This window comes from Leptonychotes weddellii, unplaced genomic scaffold, assembly GCF_054177405.1.
Source record: "Leptonychotes weddellii isolate Sample4059 unplaced genomic scaffold, ASM5417740v2 HiC_scaffold_3805, whole genome shotgun sequence".
Classification (NCBI taxonomy): Eukaryota; Metazoa; Chordata; class Mammalia; order Carnivora; family Phocidae; genus Leptonychotes; species Leptonychotes weddellii.
This window is the reverse complement of record NW_027983983.1, coordinates 1-12,243: the sequence shown is the minus strand read 5'-3', so window position 1 is coordinate 12,243 and position 12,243 is coordinate 1. Positions and strand designations below refer to the sequence as shown.

Genomic DNA, 12,243 nt, shown 5'->3' with positions numbered 1-12,243 from the left:
TTAGCCACCAGAGTGACGTCCCTCAGCGGAGCAGACTTTTAAAAGTTCCGATTTTGTGCTCCGTGGCTCTATCACTTGCCAGAAGCGGCCGACGGAGGCCCCTCCCCCGCCGTCTATCCTCCCGAATATCGCCTCGGATTCACTTCTTCGCACGTCCTACCTTCCAGAAAGTGGTCGCTTTTCTGATGAGAGAGTTGTTGCTCTTCTTTTCTTCAGTCTCCTGTTGAGTTTGTAGGTGTTCAGAATGGTTTGATCCCTATCCAGCTGAATTCCTGAGAGGAGACGAAATCCAGGTCTCCTACTCCTCCGCCATCTTGCTCCCAGAATTTCAATAAGTGTACTCTTAACCCCTTCACAGATTTCACCCATCCCCCACCCACCTCCCCTCTGGTAACCATCAGTTTGTTCTCTATAGTTAAGAGCCTATTTCTTGGTATCTTTCTTTCTCTCTTTTTCCTTTGTTCGTTTGTTTTGTTTCTTAAATTCCACATATGAGTGACATCATATGGCATTTGTCTTTCTCTGACTTATTTCACTTAGCATTATCCTTTCTAGATCTATCCATGTTGCTGCAGATGGCAAAACTTCATTCTTTTGTGTGGCTGAGTAATATTCCATTGTTTATATACATGCCATATTTTCTTTACACATTCATCAGTCAATGGACACTTGGGCTGTTTCCATAATTTGGCTGCTATAAACATAGGGGTGGGTGCATAAATCTTTTTGAATTAGTGTTTTAGTATTCTTGGTTAAATATCCAGTAGTGGAATTACTGGATCATAGGGTAGTTCTATTTTTAATTTTTTGAAGAACCTCCATAATGTTTTCCACAGTGGCTGCACCAGTTTGCATTGCCCCCAACAGTGCATGAGGGTTTTTCTCCTCATTCTTGCCAACACTTGCTGTTTCTTGTGTTTTTGATTTTAGCCGATCTGACAGGTTTAAGTGATATCACATTATGGTTTTGATTTTTATTTCCCTGATGATAAGTGATGATGAGCATCTTTTCATGTGTCTGTTATCCATCTGTATGTCTTCTTTGGAGGAATGTCTGTTCATGTCTTTTGCCCATTTTTACTTGGACTATTGGGGGGGTTTTGGTGTTGAGTTATGTAAGTTCTTTATATATTTAGGATACTGACCCTTTATCAGATATGTCATTCAAAAATATCTTCTTCCATTCTGTAGATTGTCTTTTAGTTTTGTTGATTGTCCAAAGGACTTTGAAGAAGGCTTTTAGGGTATAATTTGGCTCATGGATTTTTGTTGTTGTTTTTTTTTTAAATAGCTTTGTTGAGATATAATTTACATACCATACCCATTTAAAGTATACAATTCAATGGTTGTTGTTACATTTACAGAGTTGTACAGCCATCACCATAATGTAATTTTAGGACATTTTTATTATCTGCAAACAAGCTAATGGTTTTTATATTAGGTTTCAGATGCCAGTGGATCCATGAGAGTGACTGTGGTTGCAGAAGAGAACCCCTTCTCCATGGCAATGCTGCTTTCTGAAGAATGCTTTATTTTGGACCACGGTGCTGCAAAACAGATTTTCGTATGGAAAGGTAAACCATTGACGTTGTAGCTGTGCTTCAGATTTACAGCTATTTCTTTGAAGAGGTAAAGAAAACATCTTTTCTGATTAAAAAAAAAACCTATGATTTTGAGACTTGATCTGTAAATAGCTCATGTAAAACGCAGACATGAAAACCATATTTTCTTCCTACTAGTATCATTTGCCAGGAACGATGGGGTTAAAGAAAGCATTAGGGCAATATAAAACAAATCTTTTATACATATATAGCGATCATTATGATATTAATAAATATATTTAACATACCAGGACATTTTTGCCATTCTCAGTGTCATATTTAAATTAAATTATAATTATGTTTATTACTTGGTGTGCAAGTATTTCATAATCATGTAATACCTTCCCTCTCTGGGATTCTGTCTTTTTCATTTATCCTCTATTTTAGGTAAAGATGCTAATCCCCAGGAGAGAAAGGCTGCAATGAAGACAGCTGAAGAATTTCTGAAGCAAATGAATTATTCCACCAATACCCAAGTAAGTGTGCGTGAAAATGAGCTGGCTAGAAAAAAAATTTAAAATGTGGGAGCTCATCCTATCTCCATAAAACTCATGAGAGAATTTGGTTCAAAGTAACCTATGCATGGAAGTCATTCTTCCCTTATGTGTGTGCCACATTGTGCCCCATGTCCCTAGAACCATAGCTTTGTGGAGGATGGAATTTTGCAGAAACTGGAGATCAGACCTTCCATGGGGCTGCATGATAAAAAAAAAGACCCCATCTGTTTCTTCCATGGCATTTCAGTCAAGATGATCAACCACAGTTGAATGCACTGAGAGCACTTTTCAGTTAGTCCTGAGAGCAAGTTGTGCAGACATGGGCTAATACCCACATAATATTTGGCTTCATTGACATCAGCTTAGTCACCTGACTAGGTACTCTTCCTTTTCTGAGTCTTTCAGCCTCATCCTTTCTCTTCAGTTTTATGTCCTGGCACAAGGGACACAATGAGATCATTTCTTCCAGGTCACAGATCTCTTATAAACCTAATGCAGAAAACCAGTCATATGTGTAATGGTAACACGAAAGAACTTTGTTCTTACTTCAAACATCCAAATTCAGTGGCAATCACTTTAGTTGTGACAAAAAGTACAGCTGGATTGTTTTACCTTCATATCTGATAATCTTCCATTTTACATTCACTTATGGATCCCGGCTTCTAATTTACATCTGTCATCACAGAAACCAGTCTTTTCATTTCCTTAGTTTTTTCTCCATTCCTGGATGAATGTTTTTCCTCTATTTTCTTTTTATAATAATTATTATTGTTTTAAATTTTAGATTCAAGTTCTTCCAGAAGGAGGGGAAACACCAATCTTCAAACAGTTCTTTAAGGACTGGAGAGAGAAAGATCAGAGTGATGGCTTCGGGAAAGTCTATGTCACCGAGAAAGTGGCTCGAATAAAACAAATTCCATTTGATGCCTCAAAACTACATACTTCTCCGCAGATGGCCGCCCAGCACAATATGGTGGATGATGGTTCCGGCAAAGTGGAGGTATTTGGCTGTTCCTGTTTGTGTTTCTTTGTTTTCATCAAGTCCATTTATGCCAGTACACCTGGAAATGTAATTTCAGAAGACTACAAACTTGTCATTTTACTTGTTAATTTTACTTATTAATAAAGGTGGACCATGACTGTATATTAAATCAGGGAGTTTAAATCCGGAAGAGATACTCTCTGACCTTAAATCCTATTTTACAGTGTGTGTGTTGAGATTCCAAGAAGTTAGGTGATTTGTGCAAGATCACCTCATTATCATCTTAGAGACATGTTGTGGAACCCAGTCATCTTGTTTCCTGGTCCAGAATTGCTCCCGCTCCTGGAACTGGGATTATCCAGTGAGGGCGAGTTGCTCTGAATGTACCAATGACCATTATTTAGACCTTTCCTTGTATCTTACAGGCATTCACAAAAGCAAATTGCGCATGTGCTAAACTCATAGATATTTTTAGAGCATTCAAATTGTTTGTTGATTATTCCCATTTTTTGACAAAAAATTGCTCATAACCCCCTTATAATTCTCCCTAATTCAGCTCTCTTCACCCTCTACTCTTAAGTCATCTAACTTAATGAGACCTGGGTAATGTTACGTCTTATAAAATATTTTAATGGCACTCCATCTTCAGCTGGGCCCACAAGGTCTTCCAGGATTTGATCCTTGCTCTCCTTGCTGCCTCACCCTCCTCCCTCTGGCTAAAGTCTCCACTCGTCCTCCTGCCTAATTCAGTTCAGTCACAAGCTGCACCTCTTTGAGAAGCCCTCCCTCTGCCCTGGAGCAGCTCTCTGTGCTCAAACCATAAGTGATATTTTTCACAGAACCATCATCTAGGGACTGCAAAACTGTTTATTTTTCTTCCTAGTGCTCTCGTTAGTTCCTGGAGGGTAGGAATTGACTATTTTATCTTTGTATTCCCAAGACTTACTACAATGTCTGGAGCAAAGTGAATGGGAAAGAGATTTAGGAAGTAGTTTTGCCTCTTTTCAAAGACATGAAGTATGCATCTAAGCCATGGAGGGGTTGTGGGAAGTGCAAAGGGAGAAAGGCACCTCATGGCCATTGTTCCAGGGGTATCGGCTTCCGGTCTGAGCCTGTCTCCTGCTCACACGTGCTTTTCTGCAGCTCTGCACAGCCGCAGGGCCTCTTGGCAGATGTGGCTCCCCAGCACCATGTCCCAGCTGCAGTCTCCTTGTGTCGGGTCATGTTGTCTCCGAGATGTCCTCCTGAGTCGTCCCCGGACTTCGGAAGCCTGGGGGCTTTCTCTAGGCTTTTGGGCTTAGCCCGATAGTGCTGTTGTTTCTCCCCTGCTCACTAGGATGTCGTGCGTCTCTCTGAAAGCACTGCTGCTCCTTCATCTCCAGATTTCAAGGGAAGGGGTGTATCCTCACGCTCCCCGGGAGGGTGCGCATGCGCACAGTGCCTGGCAGGCTCTCTAGTGTTACTTTCCTGGTTCATCTGCAGCTCTCATCTCTCCAACTTGGAGTGTCTTTAATCTGTGATGAGGATGAGAAACTAGAAAACAAAAACAAAAACAAAAACTGGTTCTGCCTATTTTTACCTTTTCAGTCTTATGCCTAGATGATGCCTCTTAAAAATACTCAAGTAATTGGCATCTTGATTATTTGGCCCCAATCTGCCACTCTTGCCTAAAGAAATAATAGTTTCATGCCTTACAGTGCAGGGGAAAAAATGTTTTTAACAAACAAGTTATCTCCTAATGGATGAAATATTTTATGCAAGTTAAGAGACATATTTCTGAGCCGAATATTTTAGTTCCTTATTCCACCGGAGTCTCGTGTTATTTTCACTAATCAATCAAACAGGAGGTATGTATTAATAGTGAACAAACGGTCAAACTGATAAAATTTCTTCCCATTGCTTAATTTGTAAGCTAGTTAGAAAAGTATTTAAAAGTTGTTTAACAATAGATCTAACCCCCCTCCCAAAATTAACTCCTGAGAAGTACTATTAGATCAAGAAAATTTTAATTTTGTTACACACATTCCATTCCTTTCAGATTTGGCGTGTAGAAAATAATGGTAGGATCGAAATTGATCAAAACTCATATGGCGAATTCTATGGTGGTGACTGCTACATTATACTCTACACTCATCCCAGAGGACAGATTATCTACACCTGGTAAGTTTTCCTCTTTCTTAAGATCTCGAGTTCCAAGGAGGACAGATTTTGCTCCAAAGTTACGTTTCATCAAATTCCATGGGATATGGGGTAGAATTATCCTATAGTTACCCCGGTGAGATTTGTATAGCATGCATGTGGTATTTTCTTTCAATATGATTTTTGACTGTATTTTGTAGCCTTGTCCACAAGCAGGAAGGGTTAAATAAAAATCATCCTTTCTAGGGGCACCTGGGTGACTCCGTTGGTTAAGCCTCCAACTCTTAATTTCAGCTCAGGTCATGATCTCAGTATCAAGATCTCAGGGTCATGAGATCAAGCCCCGGGTTGGGCTCCCTGTGCTCAGAGTGGAGTCTGCTGGAGATTCTCCCTCATCCTCTCCCTCTGCCCCTCCCCCCACTCTTGCATGCTCTCTCTCTCTCAAATAAATAAATAAATTTTTTTAAAAATCATCCTTTCTAGTCTAGGAAAAAGATTTTGGTATCTAAATGTAGTGTTCTTTTAGTGGATATGTAGTTGAATATCTCACCTCCGGGGCAAACTAACTCCAGTTGGCCAGCACTGGCTACCGTGTGTTCTTATTATTAAAATTCACAGAGGTCCATCCTAATTGGAGCTGCAGAGTTGCAGTGAGGCAAACCCTCTAAGGGATATATATCATTTATACTGTTTCATACTCCAGAAACCTCAAATTGATGCATTTTTTATTCTTGGTCCCCATGAAATTTGTGGCAATAAAGGAGGAAAAAATGCCAGTGTATCCACATCTTATATGGTTTTGCATAATGATTTGAGTTAATTGAAGGTTAAGATACTTAGAGTCCAGTGCCAAGGCTCTGATCAATGGGGAATGTCCAGTCAGGTAAGGTAAGTATACATACCATGCTGGGCTGTTCCAAAGGGATGGGGATTCTGCAACAAATCATATAGTGTGGGACTCTCAAACTTTTTACTAAGTGAAATCAGGTAAAATAAAATATTTCTGAGGAGACTGGAAAAAAGAAAAAAAATTTCCAAAAAGATATTAAAACTGAGAGGTGTGGGTGGAAGGTGCAGGGGTGAAGCAGGATCCTACTTTTGCCTACATGGTGATGGCAACCTTCAGTGGGTGTATGGAGTGTCATGGACATGGGTCTCTGCTGATATGGTGACATTTCTCTATGGTGAGGGTCCTACCAGATGACAGAGTCACCTCTATCCTGACAGTGTGACCACTTATCACTTACACTGACCAGTGTCTTGAGCGCAACCAAGTTCAGGAGATGGGATGATTATGTTTATCCTATAGGGTCTTGGTACCCAAAGGGTGGTCCGGGAACCAGAAACATCAGCATCCCCTGGGAGCTGGTTAAAAATGTAGATTTCCAGTACCCACCTTTGGCCCACTGAAGCAGAACATGCATTTTAACAAGATCCCCAGATGATTCACATGCACTTTCACGACTAAGGTACTGCACTGCCTTAGGCAATGGTTCCTATCATATCCTGTCAGAGCTTAATGTATTTAGCTACTTAACTCTGTGTTTATGATGTCATCTTCATAGCATCCATTTTTTTGGGCAGCATGTTTGTGCCAGCAAAGTGCTAGGTGTTTCCATTTGTTATGTTTCTTCCTCACAACCAGGTTATTTTCGAAAGACAAAAAGGGAGGGGAGAAGCAGACAGATTAAGTAACGTAACCCAAATTCACAACTATCGTAACTAGTGAAGCAACATTTCACACCCTGATCTACAGCTCTCTTTAAGTCTAAAGCTGAGTGCAGCTATACCCTGGTATAAGCTATGTCTTTCTTTTGCAATTTCCTCTTCCAAAATTTTAATTCGGAAAAGTGTTTGTGCAAAGCATGGCATTTATAGGGATAAATCAGTTGTTCTCAGTCAGCTTTTCTTTTACATTCTGTTTCTTGGTCTTCCTCTTAACTCTGATTTGTATATAAAAAATATAATTGATTGTGGCACTTAGATCAAACAAAGACTAAATAAGCAATTCAAGAGAATATTTTGAAAAATTAGCAATTTGCAATCTATGTAAATAACTATGTAGCTGTAACTAAAACAGACTAAATCAGATGATAAATGTTAAATGTAGTTACTATTTCTCAAATCATTTGAAAGTATTCACTGAGCACTTTCTATGTGCCAAGCACTGTGCTAGATAGATACTAAAGATATAATGGTTAAAAAAAAATGAGCTGTGTCCTGAGATTTTATACTTTAAAAAGAAGCAGGTGATTTCAATGAGGGCACTGAACAGGCATTTCAATGAAGTATGAAGGATTTAAAAAATAAAACCAAGCTGATCTTTGGGGAATTCTAGGCAAGACACCAAGCCCACTCCTAGGGCTCCTAGAAGTGACATCTAAGTGGGAGCGGAAGTAGCAGCTAGGCAAGCGAGCAAATAGAGACGTTGTTCTAAGCAATGCAGGGAAAGTGTGCTCTAACTTACCAGTAATGACATATGGCTGGAGCAAAGTTAGGGAGCAAAAGATAAAATCAGAGAAATCAGAAGGAGCCAACCTGTGAATGGCCTTGTAACCATCTTGGGGATAGATGAACTTTATTTTTCAGGGCATTAGGAACCAGTCAAAGAATTTGCTCAGGGGAATGGTATGATTGGCCTTCCTCTTAGAGAAATTATTCTGGTTGACCTCTACGAGAATGGGCTGGTGGGAGAAGATCGGTGGCAGGGAAGCCATTGGGAATGTGTTGCAGTAATCCAGCTGAAGGATAATGTGGCCAGAACTTAGTGTTAGAGCAACAGAGAGGGAAAGGATAAGTTGAGTTTGTAGTATTAAGGTGTTGGCATCTGAAAGACTGGCTATGGGAAACAGGGAAGATGGCCAAATCAAGGGTGACCTCAGATTTCTGGTCCATGCACACACGTTGTAGTGTTTCATTCACTGAGATAAGAAACGTAGAAGGAGGGCAGGTTTGGCCCTCACTGTGAAAAATTCAAAGGGAAGAAAGATGAGAATATGCCACACTCTTAATAGTTACTCTCTTTGGGATGGGACTGGGATGGAGGGAGAGGTCATTTAATTTGTTCTTTCCAATTTTATGTGTTCAAGTTTTCTATGATAATTTATCATTTTTTTGAGATATCAAGAAGATAAGTTAGATACTTGAGAGTCCTTTTGAGAGTCTTTGCCATTTAATATCATGGATGTTAAATATGTAAGTTTGTTAACATTGCATGGTTTGCAGGACTTCAAAAGCTTCTATAAAGGCAGTGAAGAGACATTTAGAAAACAAGCAGATCTCTTGAAGATTAGCTTTCAGACTAAACAACTTGCCAGGTTATGTGATAATTTTGATGCAGGGGTATAAATGGTTAAGTCCAGAGGCACATTAAGTCCAGGGGAAGGACTAGAATTAAATCAACAGCTGAATACACATATTTGTTGTGGCTTATTTTAAATTTCTGAAACCACTTATATTCTAAAATGGTAGGAGAAAAATAATTTCAGCAGTCATCTTTTTTCTGGAATGTCAGGTAATTGAAATTGAACAAACATTGAAAAATGGCAGTGGTGAATCTCTGAAAGCAGTAAATTCTATTTTCCCACAGCATTTATTTTTAATGAGTAACAAGTGCCAAAGGTTTATAAAGAAGAAATCATGTCAAAGTAGATTGCGCTCCACCCCCCCCAACCTCCGTCCCTAAGCATAGGTTTCCAAAACTAGAGGCAAAGAGCGACTTTATTATGTCTTAGTTGTAGTGGACTATTTGACCCCCTGGGTCACAGATCCATAAAGCAAATTACTCTGAATCTGTGTGGATGGGAGCAAGGGTCACTTTGACGTGAAGTGGCAGAGCGGCTGGAGGTAAGTAGTAAAAAATTTATTGCGAGTGTCAGAAGGCGGGAGTTTGATGAGGCTTTCTAGGTTTGCTGGTTGAAATACTTTAGGGGAAAAAAAACAGAAATTGGGACAAAAGTTTGTTGATACTGTCTATAGTCAGTTGAATGTTTTCCTACAGAAAAAAAAAAAAGGAAATGGAGAAATAGGCAGGGAACTGCAGATGTGACAGAGAAAAGACAGGTGGTCACAGACCCAGCTGTCATTCTCAGCTCTCTGTTACTCCCCACTCTGCTCCCATGGCTCACAGAAGTGTTTGATGACATTATAGCCTCCTGGAAAATTTAAGCTATTGGCATTAAAAGACTATATTTTTATGAGTGTCTTTATTAGGGAAAACATTTTTTATTTTCTTTTAAATGTGTGCCTCACATGAGCATGTCCTTTTTTTTTTTTTTTGCCCCCCTTTGTAGAACATTTTTATATCATTTGACTCTGTTGATGCAATGAAATATTCTGAAATAAACAAAACGTGTTTCCTGTACCCAGTGTTTGGGGTATGTGTATGTGTATGTGTGTATTGCCCAGGATGGGAGGTTATTGCTAATCTGTTCTGGGTATTGGACAAGTAGGTCACTCTTAAGGTTTCAGAAGAAAAGATATGGTTAACTTCTTTTTTTTTAAGATTTATTTATTTATTTTAGAGAGAGAGAGGGAGGGAGTGGGTGTGTGTGAGTTGGGGGGAAGGTCAGAGGGAGAGGGGGAGGGAGAGAGAAATTCCAACAGCCTCCCCGCTGAGCAGAGAGACCAATGAGATCATGACTTGAGCCAAAATCAAGAGTCGGACACCTAACTGACTGAGCCACCCAGACATCCTGATAGGGTAAACTTCTGAAATCTGATTCCAGGATTAGTATTTTTCCTGCTAACCCCTAGTCAGACAGAGATGGGAGAATTGGCTAGAAACAAACCATGCTCAGTGCTTTGGCTTTTCCTCCCACAAACTCATCAAACAAGCAGATCTCCCAAAGGTTCCTATACAGGTTAAGCTAGTGACTGGAGTTATAGCCACAAGCTACCTTAGAAAGAGAAATTGCAAATGAACTGGACGAACTGATTTACTGACCCCTATCTGGGTCTCTGGTAGTTGAGCCACTCCTACAAACCGGTTTTTTTACTAACTCCTTTAAAGAATTGCTAGAATGACAAAATGGGACCACTCCATCACCTACTTCTGATGTTTCTTTCCTTGATTTTTTTGGGTCCAGACATTTGTTACTACGGTCACCAAATGTTCAGGTAAAGATAGGATGCTTCTAAAATCCAGCTTAATAGATGAAGCTCATATTCTACTCAAATGGATTATTTTTACTGTGGAGATGGTTTCCCCAAATAGGCAGCTCCAACTTGAAATAAGACAGACCTGATTACTTAGCTAAGTTATGTAAGGAGCTAAACCTCAATTTCTTTTCCTATAAAATGAAGATAAAAATATAATTATCATGTGTAGTTCTAGGCAATACACAGGGTAATTCATGGCTCAATATTAGTACTTTAAAAAAAAACGATAAGGGCGCCTGGGTGGCTCGGTCGGTTGAGCATCTGCCTTTGCCTCGGGTCGTGATCCTGGGGTCCCGGGATTGAGCCCCGCGTCAGGCTCCCTGCTTGGTGGGGAGTCTGCTTCTCACTCTGCCCCCCACCCTGCTCTCGTGCTCTCTCTCTCACTGTCTCTCAAATAGTTAAATAAAATCTTTGGAAAAAAAAAAACCTGATAGCTTCTGTGGCCATATCATGTCAAAACGGTTTCATCTTGAACTTTCCTAATGACTTAAGTCTCTGAAATGCCTATACTAGAAAGTCTTAAAACTTAAATACAAGCTAATTTACTTTACTTTGGTTCCTCCAGGCAAGGAGCAAATGCCACGAGAGATGAGCTGACAACATCTGCATTTCTGACTGTTCAGTTGGATCGGTCCCTTGGAGGACAGGCTGTGCAGGTTGGGATAGTTTTACTCCCAGAACTCATCCACGTTAAAGTTTTGCTAGCTCAATGACTAGTTAAAGCCTTCCTCCCAAGTTGGGATGGGAATTTGACATTTTCTAAATATATTTTTTTCATTTTGCAACTTAAGTGTTCCTAATCTCATGCCATACTAGTTCTCTCAGATTCTGGAAAAGAGGGAGCAAACAAAATTGAAAAACAAAAGCAAAAACAAAGAACTATTAACAGACCTAAGGAACCAAAAGAATCGACAGTTATTTGACATAAAACCATTCTACACAAGTTATTACCTCCAGCTGATCACTTTCCAGTTTTCAGATCTTTGTAAATGTGCAATTACTTCTTAAAAGATAATAATTAAACAGAGAGGTAAGTCAGATACTTTAGTACATGAAATCTAAGATGTGGACGCCAACTTTGGTCTTCTAGCTGGTTTCTTTCCCGTCTTGGTACTTCTTGGTCGATATATAAAGCAAGTTAGATCTAAATTTAAAGGTTCATATTAACTTTTTTATTTTTTTACAAATTAGCAAGGTGACTGAATTCTTTAAATGCACTGAACTCTACTTTCCCCTGAACTATTATATTCACTTCTTGAATGAAATCTTTCTAGATAAGAACTGACATGAGTGTCATTTAATTGATCTTTAAAGTGTTCCTTACCAAATTATGCAAAAACTTTGAAGACATGCATTGTGACTTATAAGTTCTGTATTTTGCAATAAAATATTTGATATACCCATGAAAGAATTTCCATTGTTAGCCTATCACATCCTAAATTCACAATGAAATGGTATGTTTAGTTTAATCACTAGGTGGCAGTAGTTTACAATAATGTATAAACAACTCCAGTCGTTGGTAGAGTATGTTAACAGTAGTGAAAAATGTTCAACTTACGCTTTATCTCTTTTATTTTAATTTAACAGTGGAAAATGAGTCTTAATCATTGGCCCTCTTTTTTTTTTTTTTTATGTTGGCGATTGAGGTTTTCCCAACGTTATGGGAAATTCCAAGCCAGCAACAGTTTTAGGTAATCCTAGCTAACCTCACCCCAACAGCTTTGGGATTGTGATTTAAAAGACATTTCTGTAAGTTGCTACTTGCTTATTCCACTGCTAATTGGAAGATACCTGTGGGGGACGCCTGGCAGGCTCAGTCAGTAAAGCATGCGACTCTTTTTTTTTTTCTTCCCACTTTTTTTTT

The 12,243-nt window shown here is 39.3% G+C and overlaps 1 protein-coding gene across 1 annotated transcript; it reads left to right on the top strand.

Annotated features, from left to right (window-relative positions):
- Nucleotides 1–1,390: 1,390 nt before the first annotated feature.
- LOC102741452 (scinderin) lies at nt 1,391–11,107 on the top strand. Its single transcript, XM_081810814.1, has 5 exons — nt 1,391–1,574; nt 1,989–2,077; nt 2,883–3,098; nt 5,119–5,240; nt 10,945–11,107. Exons 1-5 carry the CDS (start codon nt 1,463–1,465, stop codon nt 11,090–11,092), a joined length of 687 nt encoding a protein of 228 aa, XP_081666940.1. The 5' UTR covers nt 1,391–1,462; the 3' UTR covers nt 11,093–11,107.
- The last annotated feature ends 1,136 nt before the right edge of the window (nt 11,108–12,243 follow it).